The following is a 24901-nucleotide window of genomic DNA, read 5'->3' as shown; positions in this document are numbered from 1 at the left end:
GGACCTAACTATGGAACCTAGGCTGGCCTGTGGCTCACTCTGTAGACCATACTGGGCTACCTCTGCTTCCTTAGAGCTAGGATTAAAAGCATGTTACTATGTCTGGCATCACTGCCTTCTTATGCTTATACTCCTGAGGCAAGAGGCTGCTGTAAATATTCAGAGATGAGAAACAAAAGGCTTCCAAAATAATGAACTCTAGATACCCATTGCATATTGCATTATTATTCTACTCTGGGTCTTGTTTAATCTTTTTTTACAGGCAGAGTTTTTCTCTGGTTAGCTTTCCTCCTCCTCCTCCTCCTTCTTCTTCTTCCTGATGGTTGTGAGCCACCATGTGGTTGCTGGGATTTGAACTCAGGACCTTCGGAAGAGTAGTCAGTTCTCTTAACCGCTGAGCCATCTCTCCAGCCCCCTGGTTTGCTTTCTGAATTCAGTGTTCAGTGGTAAGCCTTTCTCTTGAAGAACAGCTTTCCATCCCTTCTGTGACGTAACACTAGGTTTTCTTCCCATCTCAGTGCTGCTGCATCTTAGTCTCCTTTTTATACTTTTATATACTGGTGAGTTGGGACTGAAGAGAGGGCTCAGAGTTAAGAGCGCTTGTTGAGCTTCCAGAGGATCCAGGTTCGATTCCTAACACTCACATCAGGCAGTTTACAACTACTTATAAGTCCATCCCCAGAAGATCTGATGATGGACCTTTGGATTCTGGGCACCTGGATTCACATATGCACTTGCACACATAATTTAAAAATAAAATAAATCTGAAGTATCAGTGTGTCTCACTATACTGACACTTAACACGACAACAATCTGTGCTTTAGACACACTATTGCTGGAATTTCCAACCCCAATAAGCCCATATAAAAGTGATGAGCCGGGCCCTCAACTGTAAACCTAATTCCTCCCTAGGAAGGGTCATCAGCTCTATAGCTTTAAGGACTATTTAAGCAGGTGAACTCTACACTGTGTTGTCTTGGGTTGTCCTGATGCTGTTTGTATTCTACTGTTAATTCTGCTTCCTCAAATGGGGTTGCCCATGAGCAGGTGAGCCTTCCTTCTCCCCATTTTAACTGGCCAATAAAAGCTAGAGCCTGTGATTGGCCAGAGTAGAAAAAAAGGTGGGACGGGAGGTCTTTGAGAGTGGGGGCAAGTAGAGAAGAGAGAAGGGAAAAAGAGGAAGAAGAAGGAGAAGGAGAAGGAGAAGGAGAAGGAGAAGGAAGAAGAAGAAGAAGAAGAAGAAGAAGAAGAAGAAGAAAGAAGAAAGAAGAAAGAAGAAAGAAGAAAGAAGAAAGAAGAAAAGAAGAAGAAAAGCCACGATGGAGCAGAACCTTGTGGCCAGGAGAAACCACAAGTAGCGAGGGACTTATAGCTGGGGAGTAAGTTAATGTAGATATAGGCTTATAGCTTACAATTATAACAATTGGATTGCATGCTTTTTATGCGGGCTTATTGGGGTTGGAAATTCCAGCAACCGTGTGTCTACAGCACAGTCCGTTGAGATGTTGAGTAGCTTGCCCATATCTTGTCTAACAAGTATTTCCTCCCTCCCCACAATCTTATTTTCCTCACGTCAGAAAAGGCTCAAAGCCTTAGGTTCACTCCCGTTCCCGGTCAGCAGAGTCTGTCAATCTTCCCTTCAGAGTCTGTAATTCCTTGCCTCACCTTTCCCAGCCCTCAACACTGCACACGGGGGACAGGACAAGTCTTTTTTTTTTTTTTTTTAAGAACAGCAAACACCTTTATTACACTATGAATGAGGCTCATTTGCCTTTCTGGGCTTTGATCTTCCGCAGGTAGAACTCCAGCCCCTTGCCTTCGAGCACACAGCCCTCTGCTCGGCCACGCTGGCCTGGTCCTGAGGCAACGCAGGCGAGAAGCTCGCCCTGCTGGAACTGCTCCTCCAGGAGCCTGCTGATTTGGGCATTCTTTTTCCTTTTGTCGTATTTTCTTTTGAATTTTCTTTGATCATTTTTTGTTTAAAATCTCTTCCTCCTCAGGAGTCAGCTTGGCCTCCTTCTTGCGGCCCAGGGGCAGTGCATAGTGAGACTCGGACCACTGTCGGTATGGTGTGCTGTCAATAAGCACAAAGCTGTTCTTCACCAGGGTCTTGGTGCAGACAAGCTCATTGTGGACAACATCAGTGATCCTTGTTTTGCGAATACAACACTCAGAGCCCCAGGAAAAATTCCCCACATCCCATCTCAGGGCACAGTACTTCTTACTGCCTCCTCGAACTCGGACTCTGTGTATATGGCGAGGGCCAATCTTAGTGTTGGCAGCAAGCCGTCCCAGCTCATACTTCCGCTTCTTGTGATAGGGTTTTCTCGTAACCCTGGTCTTCCAGTGCTTGTGCCAGTTGTCCTGAGAGATGCCCATTGCTTGGTGCTGGCTGGAAAGAGCAGAACAATTCTTTTGAAACCTAAAAGCCCACCCTCGGTGACACAACTCCTTCAACAAGGCCACACCTCCTAATCCTTCCCAAGCAGTTCTACCAACTGGGGACCAAATCTTCAAACATTCGAATGTATGAGCCTGTGAGGACTGTCCTCATCCAAACGACAACATCTAAAAGATGAGGACTTTTTTTCTTTCTTTTTCTGCTTACAAAAGATAATGTTTCCAAGGGCAGGAAAAGCTAAGGTCTCCAGCATAGTTTTGTTTGGAATATATGCATTTATTATCAGATATAATTGGACAATGGTTTTTTTTCATTTTTAATTGTATGTATGTGTGCACTTATGTATAGGTATGTGCATATAAATACAGATACCTACGTAGCCCAGAGGAGTGGAATTCCTAGAGCTGGAGTTGCAGATGGGTACCAGAAGAGAGCATTACATTCCTTCGAACTAGACTTATAGGCAGCTGTGAATTGTCATGTGGGTCCTGGGAACCGAACCTGGGTCTTCAGCAAGAGCATCAATTGCTCTTAACTGCTGAGCCGGGTCTCCAGTCCCCTCAGGCCTTCTTTTCCCCACTGAGTGCAGTTAGTGCTGCTCACATGTATACAAGAGTGAGACCACCTACTGGCACATTGGTATCCTACAGTTGTCCCCCTCAAATAAGGACTCTTCCACCACCAACTCCAGCCCCAGCAGCCATCAACTGCCAAAATGCATGCTGCATCCATGGTTCTAGGGTCTTACCTTTCATTGAAAAATTAATAAAATGTTCCTCAGAGGAAAAGTTATATATTCAGAACCGTATGCATACAACTTAGAGATGCAGAGAGACCCAGTCTATTGGTGCCCCCCACCCCCACCTCAGGAGCTGACCCTGTGCTGAGCCATGCACAACACCAATGGGGTTTCAGACTACCTGTGTCCTATAGAGCAGCGCTGACCAGTCAGAGGTGCTGGAAGCACACCCTGTGATGGCCCCTCTCTTACTCTTGTGGTCAATAAATCTCTCTGACTCAAGCTCGGCATGGTGGTGTACAGCTGTGTTCCCAGTACTCTGGAAGCTGAAGCGAGAAGGTCAGAAGTTCAAGACCTCTTCAGCAACAGGGTGAGTCTGCAACCAGCTTGAATGTAAGAGCCCATCTGAAAACCCATCCCCCCACAACTCCCTAGATTAATGAAGGTTAACAGTAGGGTTTTGTTTTCAAATTTTCTTTTTGAGGATTTATTTATTTATATTAGATATATTTATTTTATGTACAATGTGAGCACACTGTCTCTGTCTTCAGCACACCAGAAGAGGGCATTGGATTCCATTACAGATGGTTGTGAGCCACCATGTGGTGCGGTTGTTGGGAATTGAACTCCGGACCTCTGGAAGAGCATTCAGTGCTCTTAATCATCTCTCCAGACCCTGAAGGTTTATTTTTATCTCTCTCTCTCTCTCTCTCTCTCTCTCTCTCTCTGTGTGTGTGTGTGTGTGTGTGTGTGTGTGTGTGTGTGTACGTACATGTATGCCATTGTTGTGGGTGCCTGTAGAGGCCAGGAGAGGGCGCTGGATTCCCTGGAGCTGAAATTACAGGCATCTGTGAGTTGCTCAACATGGCCTTTGGTAAAATACCAAGTGTTCTTAACCAATGAGACATCTCTGCAGTCCCCAGAGTAACACTTTTTGAAATTAAAGAATACTAGACTTCCTTTGAGCTGTGAATTCTTGGTCCAGGTTGCCCTATGGGAGAATCAGATTTGCACACGCTGTTGAGACAATCTGGTGTGATGTTATCACTTTCAAACCCCTGATCCCTTAGAAAGAAGTGATAGTAAAGAGGATGGACCCTGACTCGTGGTGAGGTGACACTCCAGTCAGCCGTCCTTCTACCGTAGTCATCCGGCAGGTCCTCACAGAGCCAGCACTTAATCCCTGAGCCATCTCTAGCTCTCCAGCACTTGTGTTTTATTTACTTATTTTGTTTTTGATACAGGCTCTATCTGCACAGCCCTGGCTGCCCTGGATCTTCCTTTGTAGCCCAGGCTAACCTTCGAACTCACAGAGAACCACTTGCCTCTGCCTCCCAAGTACTGGAATCCATGCTAGGATTAAAAGTGTGCACCGCTATCACCATCGCCTGGCTCCATGCTCTCAAACAAAATAATGCCAAGCAATTTTTATGCCTTTTAAACTGTATAAATATTAACTTATCAGTACAAAAGCAAAATGAATTCACATTTGACCAAACTGGGTTTGTTTTAACAAACATACAAACAAACAAGCAAAAACTACTAGGTGCAAAGCGCTATGTAAATCTGAGATCTCACTGCCAACTTTAAGGTATCAACTTAAAGATGTTATCAAATTAAAAACAAAACAGGAAACAAGATGAAGGTGACATTGGCCTGATCAATGTGCGCACACATACACACACACACACACACACACACACACACCCCTTTAAAAATTATGTATCTTTAGTGAGGCTATGCCAGTGCCTGGCAAATACAGAAGTGGATGCTCACAGTCATCTATTGGATGGAACACAGGGCCCCCAATGGAGGAGCTAGAGAAAGTACCCAAGGAGCTGAAGGGGTCTGCAACCCTATAGGTGGAACAACAATATAAACTAACCAGTACTCCCAGAGCTCGTGTCTCCAGCTGCATATGTAGCTGGGAAGAGAGGCCCCTAAGTCTTGCAAACTTTATATGCCCCAGTACAGGGGAACACCAGGGCCAAGAAGTGGGAGTGGGTGGGTTGTGGGGCAGGGTGGGGGGGAGGGTATAGGGAGCTTTCGGGATAGTATTTGAAATGTAAATAAAGAAAATATCTAATAAAAATTTTAAAATTATGTATCTTTAAAATATGTGTGTGTCACGTGATATGTGTGTGGCATAGATTCCCCTGGAGCTATGTTACAGGCAAGAGTGAGCTGGCTAATTGTGGGTGATGGGAATCAAACTCAGGTCCTCTGCAAGAACAGCAAATGCTCTTCATCACTGGGTCTGCTCTCCGTACCCACACCACTATGTTTTCTAGAGTTTTCTAGAGCTGATGTCCTGGTTGTGACCGCTCTGATTCTCTGTTGTCCATCTTGTCTGCTGTAAAGCAAAGCAGCTCAGTTTTCGGCAAAGACGCCTTCCCCGGTTCTCCAGCGCCCCCTTGTGACGTCCAGTGAGAAGTGCCTGGATCTCTCACTGCCCGCCAAAGTCCTCACCATGGATAAAGGCTTCTTTGTGTATATACATTTTGTATTCTATTTTAAATTATTTCAATCATGTGTAAAATTTACAAGAATCATACAAAATGTGGTGTGAACCTCCTTTTTTAAGGTTTATTTATTTATTATATGTAAGTACACTGTAGCTGTCTTCAGACACCCCAGAACAGATTCAGTTATCATTACAGATGGTTGTGAGCCACCACGTGGTTGCTGGGATTTGAACTCAGGGCCTTCAGAAGAGCAGTCGGTGCTCTTAACCACTGAGCCATCTCTCCAGCCCTGGTGTGCACCTCTTATCGCAGCTGTTGGAGCACAGAGGCAGGGGGTAAACAACCTGGTCTTATCTCATAGCAAGTTCCAGTGAATCCATAAAAAGGTGGGGAGTCGTTTCATCAAGACGTCTCAGTGAGCAAGGGAACTTGCTGCCAAGCTTGATGATAAGGGTTGGTCCTTAGAGCTCAGGTGACATTCAAGAGAACCAGTCTCTGCGTGTTTACACACGCATGCACACACAGAGAAAGGGTGGGGGGTGGGGAGAGGTGGTTCAGTGGGTAAAGTGCTTGCTCCACAAACATGAGGTACAGAGTTTAGATCCTGGGAATCATGATCCCGGGAATCATGTAAAAAGCTGAGCATGAATGACAGTGAGGTGTGCCTGAAAGCTTGTTGCTAGAAGGTAGAAACAGGAGAATCTTTGGGGCTTGCTGGTCAACCAGTCTAGCCAATCCATGATCCAGGTTCAGTGAGAGACACTGCCTCAAAAAATAAGATGAAGAGCAAAGGAGAAAGATACCCAACATTGACTTCAATATTGACTTCTGGCCTTCATATGCACGTACAACTGTGCAGGGACCCATGTTGCACACAGGCACACGCGCGCGCACACACACACACACACACACACACACACACACACACACTGTAGTGGCTATTCCTGGTTGTCAACTTGACAATATTTGGAATGAACTACAATCCGGAATTGGAAGGCTCACCAGTGACCCTTATCTGGAGGCTTGGAGATCCTTATCTGGATCTTGGTTTGAAGATCTTGAGCCATAGTGGCTATGGATTCCAGAAGATTGAATCTCCGAGTTTAAGGAACACACCTTTAATCTGGGCTACACCTTCTGCTGGAGACAATATAAGGACATTGGAAGAAGGGAGTCTAGCTCTTGCTATTGCTCCTTCGCCTGCTTGCTGCGTGAGACTGAGTAACTGCTAGATCCTTGGACTTCCATTCACAGCTGCGACTGAACAATTGTTGGGAATTGGGCTGCCGACTGTAAGTCATCAATAAATTCCTTTACTATTTAGAGACTATCCATAAGTTCTGTGACTCTAGAGAACCCTGACTAATACACACACACACACACACACACACCAGTACAAAAGAGTCCTGTATGTTCCTGTTCAGTTGTTATAATTCTGTACACACAGTTTGTATATGCTGTATGTTTTTCCTGGCCCATTTTAGTGTAATGCATAAACACTCCACCCTGTCATTCTAAAATACTCCAGGATGCTTTTGCTAAAGTGAAAGTCATTCTCCTGCCTCATCACTATGCAGCTATGAGAACAAGGCAATCACCATTGTTTCTGTCCTGTTACCCAGTCTGCAGGCTGCATTCTGTTATCCTAGCAACGCCTTTCCTAGCCACCCTGTCCTCGGTGGCCCAGGATCTGATCCAGGAGCATGGAGCACATTACAGTGCTTTTTCTCGGACGGAGTTTCCCAGCTTTTCCTTGTCTTTCATGAGCCTGATGAGTTCGGAACAGAATCCAATTGGAGTTATGCTCTTGGGTTGGGTTTATCTGTTATTTCCTCATTCGATTTAGGTTTCACATTGGACAAGAATAACACAGAAGCTATTTTTGTCCTTAGAACCTCATACTGGGAGCCACAGGACTCAGATTATCCGATAACTGATGATATCCATCTACAACTACATACTACGCTAACAACACAGGAAGAGACTAACCCAAGGGAAAAAGCAGTCCAGAGTTCCCGACCATGCCCCTGTGTCTGTGTTGGCAGAGACCTTTACTATGGAGGCGTCATGGGGAGTCTGGGCACTTCTGGGAGCCAAAGCTGGAGTTGCAAGTATGGCAGGAGCCTGAACCTTGGTTTGAGTCTTTGTATTGTCCTTGGGCTGAAAGATCCTATTATCCCAAGCTTGGGGTGAACACTGTAAACAAATCAGTTGAGCTTACAGTTGGTCTCCTTTGGAGCCTTGTGCTTAAACTCAGTAGGCTTTACTAAGGCCTTGCTATATCCTCAAGAGTGCACTCGTGACCTTGGTCATGGTTTCTGTGACTTCTTTAGGTCCTGTGATTCTTGGCAAAATGTATGTTCCTTAGGAGATTGCTATCTGTTCTCTTAGGAGACTCATCTCTGTCCTCGTGGCTGGGAATTTTTGCATGTCTGTTGCATGCGTGTATAAGGGTGTGCTTTCCCATGTGTGCTCAGGTGGAAACCAGGAAGTGCAGGTTTCCCATATGGCCAGTGAACCCCAGGACACACCTGCCTCTGCCTGCCAGCACTGAGGTTACACTTCCACCTCACTTTTACATGGTGCTGGGAATCCAAGCTCAAGCCCCCATCTTGCCTGTTTGAGCCAGACTCTTGTGTAGCACAGGGTGGTCTCAAACTCACTGTGTTGACATCAGGAATGGGTGGGAAGGTCAAGCTCACATGCTGACATTGCCGATGAAAATGAGAACAACTGCATCAGGCTACCTCACAGCTGAGTGATAGGCCCTCTGTGAACGTCACTGCTCAAGAGACTTGTCTGTACAGGATATCATTTATATAAAATTTAAAGTATGAAAGGGCAGGTGTGTTAGAAGTGATCAGAACGAGCCAGTTGTAGTTGTCTGTCAAACATCATCAGACATGTTCATGTACAGTAAAGCCACAAAGAGAAGCAGAGAGGGACAAGCAGACAGGGAGGGGACAGGAAGGGGACACTACATGATGCTCCTCCAGCCAGAGATGTTCCAGGATTGATCTTTGAGCAAATAAGCAGGGTTTTTTTTTCTGGTCCTGCTCTCTCTGGCCCAATAAGCAGTTTTATAAGGAGGAAAAATAGGAGCCGGAGAGATGGCTTAGCAGTTAAGATCACTTACTGCTCTTACAGAAAACCCTGCTTTGGTTCCCAGCACCTACATGGCAGCTCACAACTGCCTGTGACTCCAGTTCCAGGGAATCCGATGCCTCCTCCTGATTTTTGTGAGCTCCTGCTAAAGTGTGGGGTGCACAGACATGCACCTAGTAACATGATCATATGACAAATAGGTATAGATAAGATAGATAGATAGATAGATAGATAGATAGATAGATAGATAGATAGATAGGTGATAGATAGATAGATAGATAGATAGATAAATAGATAGATGATAGATAGATAGATAGATAGATAGATAGATAGATAGATAGATAGATAGATGACTGACTGACTGGGGATACGGCTCCCTGGATAAAGTGCCTGCTGTGCAAACCTGACAACCTGAGTCTAGGTTCTCAGACTAGACTCTGAAAAGCTGGGCATGGTGACATGTATTTGTAACCTCAGAGCTGAGGTAATGGAGACGTGTAGACAGATGGTTCTGTGGAACTGCATGGCCAGCCAGACTTGCCAAATTGGTGAGCTTCAGATTCATTGAGAACCTTGTTTCAAAAATAAAGTGTGCATGTGAAAGATGTTTTAGTGGTTAGTTGCACTCGTTAATTCCAGAGGACCTAGGTTCAATTCCCAGCACCCATATGGCAGCTTGCAACCATCTGAAACTCCAGTTCCGGAGGGTTCAACACTCTCTTCTGGCCTCCAAAAGCACCAGGCATGCACATGATGCACATACACACATGCAAGCGAAACATTCATTATACATGCAAAATAAAACAAATAGGACCAGGTGGTGACCACACACACCTTTAGTCCTAGCACTTGGAAGGCAGAGGCCCATGAATCTCTATAAGTTTGAGGCCAGCCTGGTCTACAGAGCAAGTTCCAAGACAGCCAGGACTACACAGAGAAACCCTGTCTTGAAAAATTAATTAAAAAACAAAGTGGGCAACTGAGGAAGGCATCCAATGTCAATCTCTGCCCTCTAGTATGCACACACATGCACTCACATCTGCACACACATGGAAAGGAAGAGAGAGGGAGAGAGAGAGAGAGGAAGAGGAAGAGGGAGGGAGGGAGAGGGAGGACATTGATATTATTCATATTTATGACAATTGTATCACTTTTTTTAGTTTTTTTTTAATTAAGATTTTATTTTCGGTATGCGTATGTGTGGATGTCTCTGGGTGGCTATGTGCTGGTGAGGACAGGTGAGCACAGAAGGCCGAAGAGGGTGTCTGATCCACTGGGGCTGGAGTTCCTGGCTGGTGTGAGCTGCCCAGTGTGGGTGCTGGGACAGAGCTCAGGGCTGCCTCTGTCCTGTGTAAGCATCTGCTCTTAACTGCTGTCTAGCAGTTAATGTAGCACACTAATGGCACACACTAACAGGGAAATTGGGTGGAGGGAAGATGAGAACATTTTAATTTCGTTTTTCTAAAAATATAAAACTATCCTTCAATTAAAAAAAACCAGAGCTGGACAGTGGTGGCGCACACCTTTATTCCCAGCACTTGGGAGGCAAAGGCAGGCAGATCTCTGAATTTGAGGCCAGCCTGGTCTACAGAGTGAGTTCTGGGACACCCAGAGAAATCCTGTCTTGAAAAACCAAAAACCTAAATAAATAATCAGCCAAATACATTTGTTTTTTAGAAAAAAAAGTACTTATTCAAGTATTTATAAAGTACATAGCCAAGGCTGGTCTTACACCATACTCAACTCGTTCTCAAAAAACAAAACAAAACAACAAACACTTTTAAGAGAGACAAGTTCTCACTATGTAGCTTTAGCTGTCCTGAAACCTGTGATAGTGAACAGTATGTTTAGAGGATAAATTTACTGTGCTAGGCTTGTAGAAACAAAATTGTTTTTAACTTGTATAAGCCATAAGGAAGTTGCCCCTACCTGATGTGCCAGGTGAGCAGGCCTGAGATGGACCACTTCCTGGTACAGGTGGACTATTGTTTAAAAATTGCTGATTGTTACGAAACATTTCACTGGCTCTGCTACTCATACAAGGTTTGGGTCACAAGATTAAACAGGCTAACTGCTGTTATGTGAAACGCCAGCTTGCTTGGATGGCTGAGGCACCTGTTGCATGGCTGCTACAAAACCAAACCTTGACCACACACAGACACGATATGAGTTCATTTGGCTCCCAAAATTATAACTTTGTGAACCTTTTCTTTATAATACTTTGTCTAAAAATAGCCAGAGTCTTACCTAGAGAACTCTCTCTAGTTTGGTCCTGAAGTTTTGTTTTTGTTTTGTGGTTTTTTTCTTTTTCTTTCTTTTCCTTTCCTTTTTCCTTTCCTTTCCTTTCCTTTCCTTTTTCCTTTCCTTTCCTTTCCTTTCCTTTCCTTTCCTTTCCTTTCCTTTCCTTTCCTTCTTTTTCCTTTTCCTTTTCCTTTTCCCTTTCCTTTCCTTTTCTCTTTTCTTTTCCTTTTTTCCTTTCCTTTCCTTTCCTCTTTTCTTTTCTTTATTATAAAAAGCCTCTAATTTATTAAAACCAAAACCGAGTCGGCGTATCTCTGGGCGACCCCAGACTCACAACAAACTCATTATGTACATTAGGCTAGCCTCCAGCCCACAACTACCTCTGCTGAGTGCTGGGATTAAAGATGTTGCACCACTACAACCGGCTTTGTTCTGAATATTTTAAATTAAAGGTGATTTCTGTACTAAAAAATAAGCAAAAAGGCGCTCGGGAACTCCAGTTTCTGAGCTGTGTGACCTTTTTCGGGATCACGGAACCAGTTATGAGCGCCCCAGGACCATTTGTTCAAGATGGAAAGACTACAATTCCCAGGGTGCCACTCGTGGTTGTCAGGAGCAACCACAGAACGCAAACTAACAGAGGCTGGAGTCTGAGGAAAAACAGACCCATTGGTACCAGCCATGGGGCTGGATTACTATGCTGTGCTTCAGGTCACCCGCAACTCAGAAGATGCCCAGATCAAGAAGGCGTAAGTGGGCGGGATCCTAGCCTGGCATGCGCAGAGGCAACCCCACCCTGATGCCAGTCAAACAGTTTCCCTGCATAGTTTAGAGTAGGAAAGGGGCACCTCTCTCCTCTTGTATGCCCTATCTGGCTTTGTGCTGGTTAGGACATAGACGAAATTCAGACACACCTAAGTGCATCAGTGGGCTTCCCACGTCCAATGCTCCTGCCTCTTAGCTCTTCTTGGGTCATGTCTGAATTTCTAGCTATGAAATGAAGACAAAGGACAATTTGGACCTTATCTTGAGTCTCATGAAGAACCACAGGTGTGTGAACCAGAAATGACCTGGACTAATGGATGTTACAGTTTTCATTTTGGCCATCATATGGGTTTTTGTCACTGACTGATCTCCATCTCTGAACACCTCTGTCACATCTCAGGGACTTTGTGACAGTTTAGATATGGATGAGATGGTACATGTCTGTAATCCCCAAATAGCGAGTCTGTGGTTAGCTTGAGCTACATAGCAAGGCCCTGTTCGTAAAAGGAAAGGTGTGTGTGTGTGTGTGTGTGTGTGTGTGTGTGTGTGTGTGTATGTGTTTAGGGGAACATCTAGGACAGGGATAAGGCTTTGTTTCTGAAATATTTGATCTTTTAAAGTTTTTCTTTGAAAGAAAGTTTTGGGCAAATATTTATGGAGCACTAATCTTTAGGGCTGGGTCCAGTGCAGGCCATTTGTTGTGGAATGTGTATTGTTATAAAAGGAGATGTACCCAGGCCGTACCCAGGCCACAGAAGCTTGTGTTGAGAGGCGAGGGCTTCTAAGGAGACTGTCCTGATAATTAAGCCAAAGGACAAGGCTTCCAGGAGGACTAAGACTCCACAGTGGGCTGGAGGGGAGACACTGAATTTGGAAATCAGTTGTGTCCCCAAAGGTATAAAGAAAGAGGGAAGCATCTGGGGCCCCTGGAGGTTTGGGGTACACTAGATGCTTGTATTGAACATATAGGTGCTGCTCTGAGAGCTTCCCATCACTGCTTTATTTAATCCTCACAGTGACCCTGAGAGGAAAAGCCACTGTCATCCCAGGGGCTTGTATGTGACAAATGGAATCAGAAATCAGAGACTGCCCCTTCCTCCCTGGGCCAGGTCTTGTGTGGACTGAAGGGGAGGGATGTGGGTGTCCAGTGGGGAGGGAGAAATCAGAAAAACTCTTTCAACAGTTGAGAACAATTCAGTGCAGTGTATGACGTCATCCTCTGCTCAGGGCTCTCACTGGCTAGTGGGTTTGAAAAGTTACCACAAGAGAAATCAGGTGGCCAATGGGACTCATCAATGGAAGGATTACCATGGCAAATAGATAAGGCTAGCCTAATTACCAGAAGACCAAGTGTGCTGGCTAGTTTTATGTCAACTTGACATAACCTATGTCCCCACCATACAGACCTGTGGTCAAGGTGCATTTTCTTAATTAGTTATTGGTGGGGGACGGCCCAGCCCATTGTGAGTGCTGCCATCCCTGGGCTGGTGGTTCTGGGTACTTTAAGAAAGCAAGTTGAGCAAGCCACAGAGGGTCATCCCGTAAGCAGCACCCCTCCATGGCCCCTACATCAGCTCCTGCCTCCAGGTTCCCTCCTTGAGTTCCTGCTCTGTCTTTCTTTGATGATGGGAGATTTGATTTGATTGCAGACATGTAAGATACAATAAACCCCTCAAGCTGCTTTTGGTCATGAGTATTTTAGTACAGCAATAGGAACCCCCAAGACAGCAAGTACAACATACTCAGGCAACTCAACCTTTCTGAGCCTCAGCTTCTCATCTCTTAAAAGAAAGAAAGGAGAGAGAGAGAGAGAGAGAGAGAGAGAGAGAGAGAGAGAGAGAGAGAGAATGTGGAGTAGGAGACAGCATACCCAGATAGTAAACTAGCTGCTGTGTCAGCAGAAGAGCCAAGCTCGGCCCCAGACCCCCATGAAGAAAGCTGTGGTTCACTTGTAACCTGGCTCTAGGGAGGTGGACAAAGATGGTGAATTCCTGGGGCTGCCTGGACAGTCAGCCTAGCCTACCTGGAGAGTTCCGGGTCACCGTGAGACTGTGTTAATAAATGAGGTGGATAGAGGAACAGGAGAGGTGGTCCTCTGTCACAACCATCTGTAACGGGATCTGATGCCCTCTTCTGGTGTGTCTGAAGACAGATACAGTGTATTCAATCAATTGATTAATTAATGGGTCATTCTTTCCATATTGGAATCGGCTACTTAGAAGAAGGGGGTCTCTGGAGTTGGTCTTTGATGTTTTGTCCCCAGCCCCTGCTCTCTGTGTTTCTCTTTTCTTCCCTTCTCTTTCCCTCCCCTCTTGTGCCCCCGTTTCCCCTTTTCTCCTCTTCACTCCTCTTTCTTCTCTTTTCTCCCTTCCCTCTCCCACTTCTCTGTCTGTCCTTCCTGGCTGCCATACAGCAAGCAGCTTGGCTCCTACTGTGATGCTCGACCTGAAGGCAATAGTCAGCCACCTACGTGTGGAAACCATTAATCGAAGGTATTTTGTCACAGTAACAAGAAGCCAACCTGTCCTGTGTCTCATAGGTGGACCATCACTGAATCCCTGCTGCACTCAGGTCTCAGCTGTGGCAGCTAAGGGGACAAGAGCCTTAGGACAGATGCCTAGGGAGCAGATGTCCCAGGCTACGGCCCGCTGTGCTTCCTACCCCAGGTTCTCTTCTAAAAGGCCCAAACAACATACCCAAGTCACTGACACCTGTGCCACCCTCTCTGGTTCATAACAAAGCTAGAAAGTGGAGCCAGCCCCAGCCACGCTCTGACCTCAGAAGCAGGTCAGAGGCAAAGGCTTGCTCTCCTCCCCCTTCTAGATACCGGAAACTTGCCCTGAAGAACCACCCATTGAAGTCATCTGAGCCGGGTGCACCAGAGATATTCAAGCAAATAGCAGAAGCCTACGACGTGCTGAGCGACCGTGAGTGGTGGTGGGCCACCCCTCCATTAAGATCATTCCTTAAGCATCTAGACTGTCAGGTTTTCTGCAGAGAACAGTAGAGAGTAAGAAACCACCCCCGTCCCAGCATCTAGACAAACTAAGGGCAAACCAGGATGGTACAAGTCAGGAGGATGGGCTTATGGCTCCCCCAGCCAAGGCGGTACAGAAGTGGGGTGAGTTCCTCTGCCGGCAGACAGGAGCCTTCCTGAGGCTTGGCGGAGGATGCCGGCTGCCAGCGACAGAGGGCAGAGGCAGAACAGACCTTCTGATTTATCTTCCTAGACTCTCCAGAGACATCAGGAGCAGAGGGTCAAGGAGCAGCTTAGAGCCACCAGACCTCATCCTTTGGAAATCAGTTGTGTGGGATGAGGGTGACTCACTACCTGGCAAAGAACAGCTGCCCAGCTGGCTTCTCTAGGGCATGGTCTTGGGGGGCTTTGATTGTGGCTAGTGTTTATTAGAACAGCTAGACGATGGCTTCTCCAGTCCTGACTTTTCAGGATTTGCAAATTTGCAAGTTCAGAATTCTTAGATTCTAAAATATTAAGATTTTAAAATTTTGCACTTCCCTCCCAAGACTGAGCAAAGTCAAACCCAGTTATGTACCTGACCCTGTCTCTCAACTCTTCTCAAAAGCCCAACCCAGGTGGATTTTTCTCATTGCTTTTCTGGGCTATTCTATAGGACCTCTAGGATAGATGAATAGCTCTGAAACTCACACAGAGAGACATTGACCCTCTGCCTCCTAGAAACTTCCAGCCTGCAGGAGACAAGGCTGTCCTTGTCCCTCACCTCCCCTGGCTCTCTCACTACCTCTGTCTCTCCAGCCACGTAAGCCTTGGAGCCCTCCTAAAGATCACTTTTATCCACAGCTGTGAAGCGAGGCATCTATGACAAGTTTGGTGAGGAAGGCCTGAAGGGTGGGATTCCCCTAGAGTTTGGATCCCAGACTCCATGGACAACTGGCTACGTCTTCCATGGCAACCCTGACAAAGTGTTCCACGAGTTTTTTGGGGGAGACAACCCCTTCAGCGGTAAGAATCCACCCTACTCCTTCCCTTACTGGGAAAGAATACAGCTATAGGAGATGCCTTTCTTGATGGCTAGGTTTGGCTGCTTTTTATTTATTTTGTCTGCTTTATTGTTATTGTTATTATTATTATTGTTGAGACAGGTTTCCCAGGCCAGCCAATGCTTGGCCAAGGATGACCTTGAACTTCTGATCCCCCTGCCTCCCAAGAGCTGGAATTATAGACATGCACCACCCCAGCCAGTTTTCTTTCTTCCTTTTCTTTCTTTCTTTCTTTCTTTCTTTCTTTCTTTCTTTCTTTCTTTCTTTCTTTCTTTCTTTCTTCTTTCTTTCTTTCCTCTTTTTCTCTTTCTTTCTTTCTTTCTTTCTTTCCTCTTTCTTCTCTTTCCTTCTTTCTTTCTTTCTTTCTTTCTTTCTTTCCTCTCTCTTCCTTTCTTTCTTTCTTTCTTTCTTTCTTTCCTCTTTCTTTCTTTCTTTCTTTCTTTCTTTCCTCTTTCTTCTCTTTCTTTCCTCTTTCTTCTCTTTCTTTCCTTTCTTCTCTTTCTTTCTTTCTTTCTTTCTTTCCTCTCTCCCTTCCTTCCTTCCTTTCTTTCTTCCTTCCTTTCTTTCTTTTCTTCTTTCTTAAATTTTAGACTCATTTATTTTATGTGTATGACAGTTTTGCCTGTCTGTATGTGCACATGTCTGTGCTTGGTAACCAAGGAGGTCAGAAGACATCAGGTCTCCTGGAACTAGAATTAGGGGTAGTTGCAAGTCACCATGTGGGTGTTGGGAACTGAATATGGATTCTCTGCAAGAGCAACAAATGCTCTTAACCACTGAGCCATCTCTGCACCCTCTTAGGCAGAGGTCTCACTCTGGAGGGAAGACCAAATTCATTTTGTAGTCTAGCTGGCTTTGAAATCATGGCAATCCTCCTGCTTTAACCTCCCAAGTGTTAGAATTACAGGTATGAGTCACCACATCCAACCTGGCTTTATCTCTTTAAGAAGTAAACAGAGGGTTGGAGAGGTGGCTCAGTGGTTAGAGCACTGGCTGCTCTTCCAGGGGTCCTGAGTTCAAGGAACCACACAGTGGCTCACAACCATCTGTGATGCCCTCTTCTGGCATCAGGCATACATGCAGATAGAGCATTCATTTTGTTTTTTCGAGACAGGGTTTCTCTGTGTAGCCCTGGCTGTCCTGGAACTCACTCTGTAGACCAGGCTGGCCTCAAACTCAGAAATCCGCCTGCCTCTGCCTCCCAAGTGCTGGGATTAAAGGCATGCACCACCACTGCCCGCGGGTTTGTTTATTTATCTGAGGCAGGGTCTCATTCTGTAGCCCAAGCTAGCTTCAAATTCTCCAGGCTCCCAAGTGCTGGGATCACACATGTAAACCACCACACCAAAGTTAAAAGAGGACTAACTGAAGACTAGCCTAGCCCTCCACTCCTTTCCTTTCCTTTCCTTTCCTTTCCTTTCCTTTCCTTTCCTTTCCTTTCCTTTCCTTTCCTTTCCTTCCCTTTCTTTCCCTTCCCTTCCCTTCCCTTCCCTTCCCTTTCCTTTCCTTTCCTTTCCTTTCCTTTCCTAGACACAACTACTCACTGTTAACATCCTCCACGTCCTCCCAGAAATCTATCTTTTAAAAATATTCTGTACTGCTGAGCATTGAAATTGAGACCTTGTATAGTTTAGGCTAGTGGTTCTCAGCTTGTGGGTCATGGCCCCTTTGCAAACCTCAATCTTCAAAAAATATTTACATTTTGATTCACAACAGTAGCAAAGTTACAGTTAGGAAGTAGCAATGAAATAATGTTATGACTGGAGGTCACCACAACATGAGGAAGTGTATTAAGGGTAGCGCCATCAGGAAGGCTGAGAACCACTGGGCTAGGCAAAGACTCTTATCACGAGGTTGCCCTCGGGTATTCAGTCCTCTTCCCAGCTCAGGCACTGGTGGTAAAAGTGCCTTTACTTGCTGAGCCATGACACTGGCTCCCAGCTGTCATGTCTGAAGCCACTGCACATTCCCTGCTGACCCTGAGAGACAGGGTACATAACAGCCACCTCTGACTCCAAAGCCTACAAAGGGCCCCAGCAATATAGCATAGTAACAAAGGGCACAGATTCTGTGGCCAAGTGGTCCTGGGGTACCAGTTCCAACTTCATTACTCGCTAGCTATGGAACTGTGAGCATTTTATTGGCCTCTCTGGGCCATAAATTAAGGATGAAAGTCACTGAGTGCAGAGCCTGATTCACAGAAGGCTGTCCCAAGGGCTTAGCTGTTTCTCAACTTAATGGTATAGGGCAGGACAAGCATTACCTTATGCCATAGACTAATAAACCGGATTTCAAAGGATTACAGTACTCCAAGCAGACCTGAAGGGCATCCTCCCTCTGTCTGTCTGTCTGTCTGTCTGTCTGACTCTCTCTCTCTCTCTCTCTCTCTCTCTCTCTCTCTCTACCATCAGGTTAAGGCAAAGGCATTGGATACGGGTAGATGAGGTTGAGGGAAGGAGCTTGGGGCGTGTTGTTGATCACTCACAGTTGCCACCGACCAGCCCAAATCCTCCTTTCTATCACCGTGTAACTCCAGAGAGCTTGAGAACGGGTTGTCTAGGATGGTCATGGGAAAGGACAGAGAACGGTCAGAAGGACCTGGGGAAAGGCAGAGTGGCCTGGCTGCTCTAACCCACTCTGAATGGCATCTTCTCTGCACTACCAGGATCTACCATTTAGAGTGATGCTTTCATTGGTTCACAGAGTAGGAGCTGGCAGCACCTCTCTCTGCAGGATCCCAGGGAAGCACTGAGACCTGGCAAGAGCTGGTGATCACCAGTCTGCATCTAAATGCTTCTCAAAGCCAAGTGTGCTGGCTCACAGGTGTAACCCTAGCACTCAGGAGGCTGCGGCAGGGGATTGCCCTGAATTCAAGGCCCAAAACAAAATGAACAAAACAGATAGCCCTTTGGTCCATGGGTCTCAGAGGTGGGAATGCTGTGCCGAACCTTATTCTGGGGGCACTGAAGAGGTTCAAGGGAATACAGGGGTGTGTATGTGTGCCAGTGTATGTGTGTATGTCTGGGTGTCTGGGTGTGTGTGTGTGTGTCTGTATACGTCTGTGTCTGTCTGATCTGTGTCATTGGACATCATTTCTGTTACCCATTGTCCTGTCTCTTTTAGAATTTTTTGATGCAGAAGGAAATGATATAGATTTGAATTTTGGGGGGCTTTGGGGCAGAGGCGTCCAGAAACAAGACCCTCCCATTGAACGAGACCTCTATCTGTCCCTTGAGGACTTATTCTTTGGCTGCACCAAAAAAATTAAGATCTCCCGAAGGGTGAGTACTTCACTTGCTCCTCTTTTCCTCTTTTTTTTTTTTTAATTTTTAAAAAAGATTTATTTACTTCTTATATGTAAGTACACTGTAGCTGTCTTCAGACACACCAGAAGAGGGCGTCAGATCTCGTTACGGATGGTTGTGAGCCACCATGTGGTTGCTGGGATTTGAACTCCGGACTCTTACTCACTGAGCCATCTCACCAGCCCTCACTTGTTCCTCTTAACAGACACCATCAACCGCTACGAAGCTCCCTGGCAGGTCCCCTCCCCCTACCAGGAAAACTTGGCAACCTTTTCTGATGGAATCATGGGATCTCAGCTCAAACGAATTTTAGACTTTAGAATCTGAAATTTAAAGTGAATAATGGAAGGATTCACCCTTTTTTCTGGTATGGAAGTCACCTCTGCAGCTACCTAATGGGGACAGGATCCTTTCCTTCCCAGTCCAGCCCCACCCTGGTGGAAAGTGGAGAAGCAAGTGTAGAAAGAGTCTACTCTGAATTTCACTCCAGGGCGTTACAGACCACACCCCAAGGACTGTGTGCCTCCACTGCAGGGTGGGCACGGAGGTGGACTGGCACAGTCTGTAAGGCAACAGCTTAGGAAAGACCCTTGTGAGTGGCTGCCACAACATTCAGTCCTTGGCCTGACCCTGCAGTTCAGCCTTCTTCCTCCCCTTTGCGTGGGGGAGATACCCATTGTAACTGTGCTGTCCAAAGGTGTCACTGTGTACTCATGGGGTTACAGGCTCGATGTGGGAGGATGCTTTGCCTGGGACTCAGTATCTTTCCTTATGAGAGGGCTGCTGCAGGCTTGTGATCAGCTCCCTCTTCATAGCAACCTGGAATTTCCTGGAAGCTGAAGTCTGGGCTCTCTAGTGATCTTGGAATAGACACTGGGGTAGGTAGGGAGGACTTTGGGATTAGGGCCAGACTTCTGGGATTTGGAGAAAGGCACCTTTCACTATGTTCTTGTTGGTGGCCAGGGCTTGTTGTGACTGGTGTCTCAGGCCATGACTTCATTAGCTTGAGGATGTGCCTTGCCTTGGGGAGTTACAAGCTCTCAGATCCAGCGGGACAGGTGTGGAAACGACTCTAGTCCCTCATTACTATGAGTACTGAGTACACTCCACAGAGCCTTTCGCTGACAGCTCCCCATCTTGCCCCCTGTCTCTGTAGGTACTAAATGAAGACAGATATTCTTCTACCATCAAGGACAAGATCCTGACCATCGATGTGAGACCTGGATGGAGGCAGGGCACACGCATCACCTTTGAGAAGGAAGGGGACCAGGTGAGAGGGAGAGAAGTTGGCTCGAGTCAGTCACCAGGTTCAGGTAGTGGGAGGACTGAAAGGGAAGGAGCCCATATTTTTTCCTTTCCCTACAAGCTCTGGTCTATAGTAAGATATAGCACCATTGGCAGAGCCTTGGCAGATCACCCCGTGTGGCTGGCGACACAGGGTGACAGGATCTTTGGGTTACCGACCAGCCAATCTGGCTGAAGGGCTGTACTCTAGGGTCAGGAGAGATCCCATCTCAAAAATAAGATAGAGAGCAATTGTCAATTTGCAGCCCTCCAGCACATACATGAAACATATGCCCTTGCTCACCCACAGGAACGCACACACACACACACACACACAAGTCTGAGGAAAGCCCAAGAAGAAAGGTGTTCAGAAGCATTTAATTAATAATATTAAACTAAAACAACTGTGGAGAACATTGCTATTGTACTAAGATACAAAGTCCTTACATGCTGATAGGAAACAGAAATGGAGAGCCCAGAGCCGAGAGAGATGCCCATACCTCGTCCTTTCTTACCTGGAAAACATCTGCTTCCAACAATCATGCTTCAGCCTGGGTCATTGTGAGCCACAGCAACTCAGGAGGCTGAGGCCGGGGGATCGCTTGAGCCTTAGGAGGTCAAGTTCAGCCTGGGTGACATAGTGAATTCCAGGCTAGTCTGGCTACAGAGTAAGTCACAGGCAAGCAAGAAGGCAGGCAAGCAAACAGATACCCAGTGCCAACATCCTCCACTCTGGTCACCTTTTTCCAACCTTCTGACATGGCCCAGGGCCTCTGCAGCGCCCAGCCTCTGGGCCTTGAGCTTACTATTTCTGACCTATATGACTATTTCTGACCATCTGCTTTTTTTTTTTTTTTTTTTTTTTGGTTTTGGTTTTGGTTTTGGTTTTTCAAGACAGGGTTTCTCTGTATAGCCGTGGCTGTCCTGGAACTCACTTTGTAAACCAGGCTGGCCTCGAACTCAGAAGTCTGCCTGCCTCTGCCTCCCGAGTGCTGGGATTAAAGGCGTGCGCCACCACGCCTGGCTCATCTGCTATGTCTTGTCCTGGGGACAGCAGCTGCTTTTGCTCTCTGTCTTCAGTGGCCAGAAGAGAAGTCAGAGTTCAGGGCGGCTCACTGAAGCGAAGAAATCACTGCTGAGTTTCCGTTAGGCAGAGAAGTTGTCTGACCAGCTCAGGGTCCGACTATCACTTAAGCAAGTCCCCACCCCATCCCCCTGAGTACATTTACTTTGGGCATGCTCAGTAGAGAGGTACTTGGGGAGTGGAGAGTGATCCAGGAAGACTTCTCTAGGGGGTGGCCCTAGGCCACACTGAATATCCCCTCTAGAAAACTGGGTCTAATTCTCCATTGCACAGATGAAGACCTGGAGACATGTAGAGACAGAAACGTGGCCAATTGATATAAGCAATAAACCTGTCTGTCGCCACTTGGCTTTCCCTGCCTAGGGCCCCAACATCATCCCTGCTGACATTATCTTCATTGTGAAGGAGAAGCTGCACCCTCGCTTCCGCAGGGAGCATGACAACCTCTTCTTCGTGTACCCCATTCCTTTGGGCAAGGTGAGTGGGCACAGTGCAGAAGGGCATGGGGGCCCAGAGTGAACCCCACTTACAGCAGCTCAGGCTTCATCTCTTCTTCCCCTAACCAACTTGGACCCGTCGGAGGCAGAGTCCTGTGTCTCTCTCCGTGGCATTAGGTGGATCTGTGCAACAACCCCTCCCTGCCCACCTCATCTTTCCACATTGTCCTGGTCCTGCCTGCCTCTGTCCCCATGGTCTCCGCATGTCCAGGTGGTTCTCCTCAAGGTGCCCCTGTTGACTCAGGTCTCAGGGTGAGCACACCTGCCCGGCTGGGGCATTTTCACACTGCCCACCTCACCCTAGAGCTGATGTCCCTACTGTATGGCAGCATTCAGAGTCTGTCATCCCTGCCTTTCAAAAGCCTTACACTCTGTCATCACCGAACTGCCCAGCTCAGGGCTGGAACCCAGATAGACTCCCAAACGCCCTCTAAATAGAATGGCTGTGGTGACGCTCTGTAAACCCCTCTCTCATTCTACCCTCCGGCCTCCAGGCCCTTACCTGCTGCACTGTGGAGGTGAAGACTCTTGATGACCGGCTGCTCAACATCCCTATCAACGACATTGTCCAGTGAGTCTGTCTGCCTAGTCCCCAAGTAGTCACAAGAAAGGATGGAATGAGACTTGGTAGGGCTGTGCAGGCTGCTACCAAAGAAGGATTTCCCTGGGAACCCAGGCTGGGATTCAAATCCACTGGCCTCTGCCTGAGCCATGGGCTGTGTTCACCCTACAGAGGGATGGCCTTTCTCTAACCCATGGGAAACCCCTATATAGGCCCGAGAACCCAGTGTTGGTCAATCTCTTGTCTCCGTCCTCAAAACTTTCAACAGAGCACGGAATAGTAGCTCCCAATTCTTGTTCCAAGAGAAGTCTCAGAGAAGGGAAGGTTTGACTCCCACCCCAGGTTGGCTTTGCTTCCTGGGGAGGGCTGTGCAATTCCCGGGGGTCAGTCAGCAGGGTATTCACTTTGAGCAAGGGTTTTGAGGAGTGTTGTATTTGGAACAAGACAATCTCTCCTTCAGCTCTCTCCCACCCGCTCTGGTGTGTGAGACCTGGCCAGCTAGTGGGAAGCTGTAAGAATGGCTGAGGCTCCTGCAAGTGTGCAGGAAGTAGCGTGCACCCATCCGACACTGCTGAGTCATCTATGCTCCTTCCTTTCTTCTTTCCCTGTCTCAGCCCTAAGTACTTCAAGATTGTGCCAGGTGAGGGGATGCCACTGCCTGAGAACCCCAGCAAGAAGGGAGACCTCTTCATCTTCTTTGACATCCAGTTCCCCACCCGCCTCACACCCCAGAAGAAGCAGATGCTGCGCCAGGCATTGCTGACCTAATTCTGGGGGACCTGAGCAGGAACAGGGATGGAGAGGGCTAGCTGGGCCTTGCCTGCTCCTATCCACTCAACTCCCACAGCCTATGAAGATGGGGAGGCGTGAGACCTTAGGCTGACATAATAAAGATTCCTATCCTATAGCTATGATGGGAAGTGAGTTGGAGGGATGCTTCCTGCAGGACCCCAAAAGCTAGGCACCCAAGGCCCCATTTTGCCTTCCTAGGCACAGACTGTTCCCTGAGGCTTCAGAGTTTCTTGCTTCCATCTTGGCAACAGGAGGCAGGGCTTTGCGACCTCTAAGGTCCTTCTGCTCCTGACATCTCACAACAGACTATCTCTAGAAGGAACCATCTGTGGACTGTGCCGTCTTGAGAAACATAGACAGGAAAGCAAAGCACAGGCAGGGACAGCGCTTGTGTCCGTGGCTAAGCTGTCACTAGAACTTTAGGCTACTCCATATAGACTCACAGCTTCAGTTAACAGCCACACCCAGAACACAGTGCCAGGAGAGCTCTGATCTCTGCCCCTGGCTTTGGTTCCCTGTCTATGAGATGGGTTTTAGGCTGCCTCTGACCAGTAGCCTGCGAGACATGGGCACTTGAACTCCTGACTCTTGCACTGTTAACTGACCTTGTTAGTGGAGCTTACAGCCTGCCTACAGGTAGGAGACTGGGGTCATTGGTGTGAAAACCGCTTGGTGGACTCAGGGTTAAATTATAGAGAGGGTCACAGCATCATTGTCCTGTGGTCAGGAGGAGGTCTGGCTTCCGGAGTCACACCTATGCCTTTAGAGATCGACCTGCCTCTGAGTATTGGGATTTAAAGCATGCAGTCCCACACCCAGCTTTTGTCCTTTTAAATTTTGAGGCAGGGTTTCCAAAAGCTGGGGCTGACCTTGAACCCCTGATCCTCTTACCTCGGCATCCCACATGCTGGGATTATAAGCATGTGTCACCATGCCCAGCTACAAGATTCTTTTGTTTTGTAAAGTGGGAATGTAGCCCTTGGCAAGTGTTTTACTTTTGAACACATACAGTCTTGTCCCTGCTGTCCCCAAACCCTTGGGATCAAGTTATCCTACTGCCTGAAGCCATCTTGAACCATCATGAAGGCAGCAACAGAAAAAACCCTGAGATAAGAGGCCTAAACTTGGTGGTGCAGTGCACACCTTTAATCCCAGCACTTGGGAGGCAGATGCAGGTAGATCTCTGAGACAAGCCTGGTCTACAGAGCAAGCTCCAGGATAGCCAGGGCTACACAGAGAGCCTCTGTCTCAAAAACAACCAAACCCAAAAAACACCTGGAGATAAAGACTCTGGGGCTGGGGCTCCAGCCAGGAAGCATCTCATTTTAACAGTCAAATGTGGGCCTTCGGTCAGATTCCTGGGCAAGTCACTTCATTTCTCTAGGTCCTTTTTGTGGAATAAAGTTGTTTTGCCTGCATGTTACTGTGCCATACACATGCTTGCAGTGCCCTCGGAGGCCAGAACTCCTGGAACTCGAGTTAAACAGATGGTTGTGAGCTATAGTGTGGGCCCTGGGTCTGGAACCTAGGACCTTTGCCAGAGTTGCTAGTGTTCTTGACTGCCAAGCCATCTTTCCAGCCCTCAGGATCCATCTTTGTTTTTGTTTGAGACAGGATTTCTTTGTGTAGCCCTGGCTGACC

General features: G+C 47.0%; 1 protein-coding gene and 1 pseudogene across 3 annotated transcripts; one reads left to right on the top strand and one right to left on the bottom strand.

The window, feature by feature from the left end:
• Nucleotides 1727-2415, bottom strand: Gm8463 (predicted gene 8463; annotated as a pseudogene).
• On the top strand, nt 11578-23382 carry Dnajb13 (DnaJ heat shock protein family (Hsp40) member B13). 3 transcript variants are annotated; one of them, NM_153527.2, is made up of 8 exons: nt 11578-11700; nt 14540-14643; nt 15537-15698; nt 18860-19017; nt 20198-20311; nt 21773-21886; nt 22401-22477; nt 23083-23373. In NM_153527.2, exons 1-8 carry the CDS (start codon nt 11633-11635, stop codon nt 23234-23236), a joined length of 951 nt encoding a protein of 316 aa, NP_705755.2. In that variant the 5' UTR covers nt 11578-11632; the 3' UTR covers nt 23237-23373. The 3 variants fall into 3 exon arrangements, with proteins under 3 accessions (NP_705755.2, XP_006508248.1, XP_006508247.1); XM_006508184.2 differs by lacking the exon at nt 11578-11700 and adding an exon at nt 11934-12001 and having other exon boundaries at nt 23083-23382; XM_006508185.4 differs by lacking the exon at nt 18860-19017 and having other exon boundaries at nt 11595-11700; nt 23083-23382.
• Nucleotides 23383-24901: the final 1519 nt, after the last annotated feature.

The sequence above is a fragment of the Mus musculus genome, chromosome 7 (assembly GCF_000001635.26).
Source record: "Mus musculus strain C57BL/6J chromosome 7, GRCm38.p6 C57BL/6J".
Lineage (NCBI taxonomy): Eukaryota > Metazoa > Chordata > Mammalia > Rodentia > Muridae > Mus > Mus musculus.
Note: the sequence above shows the minus strand (reverse complement) of the source record. Positions and strands in the feature narration are given on the sequence as shown.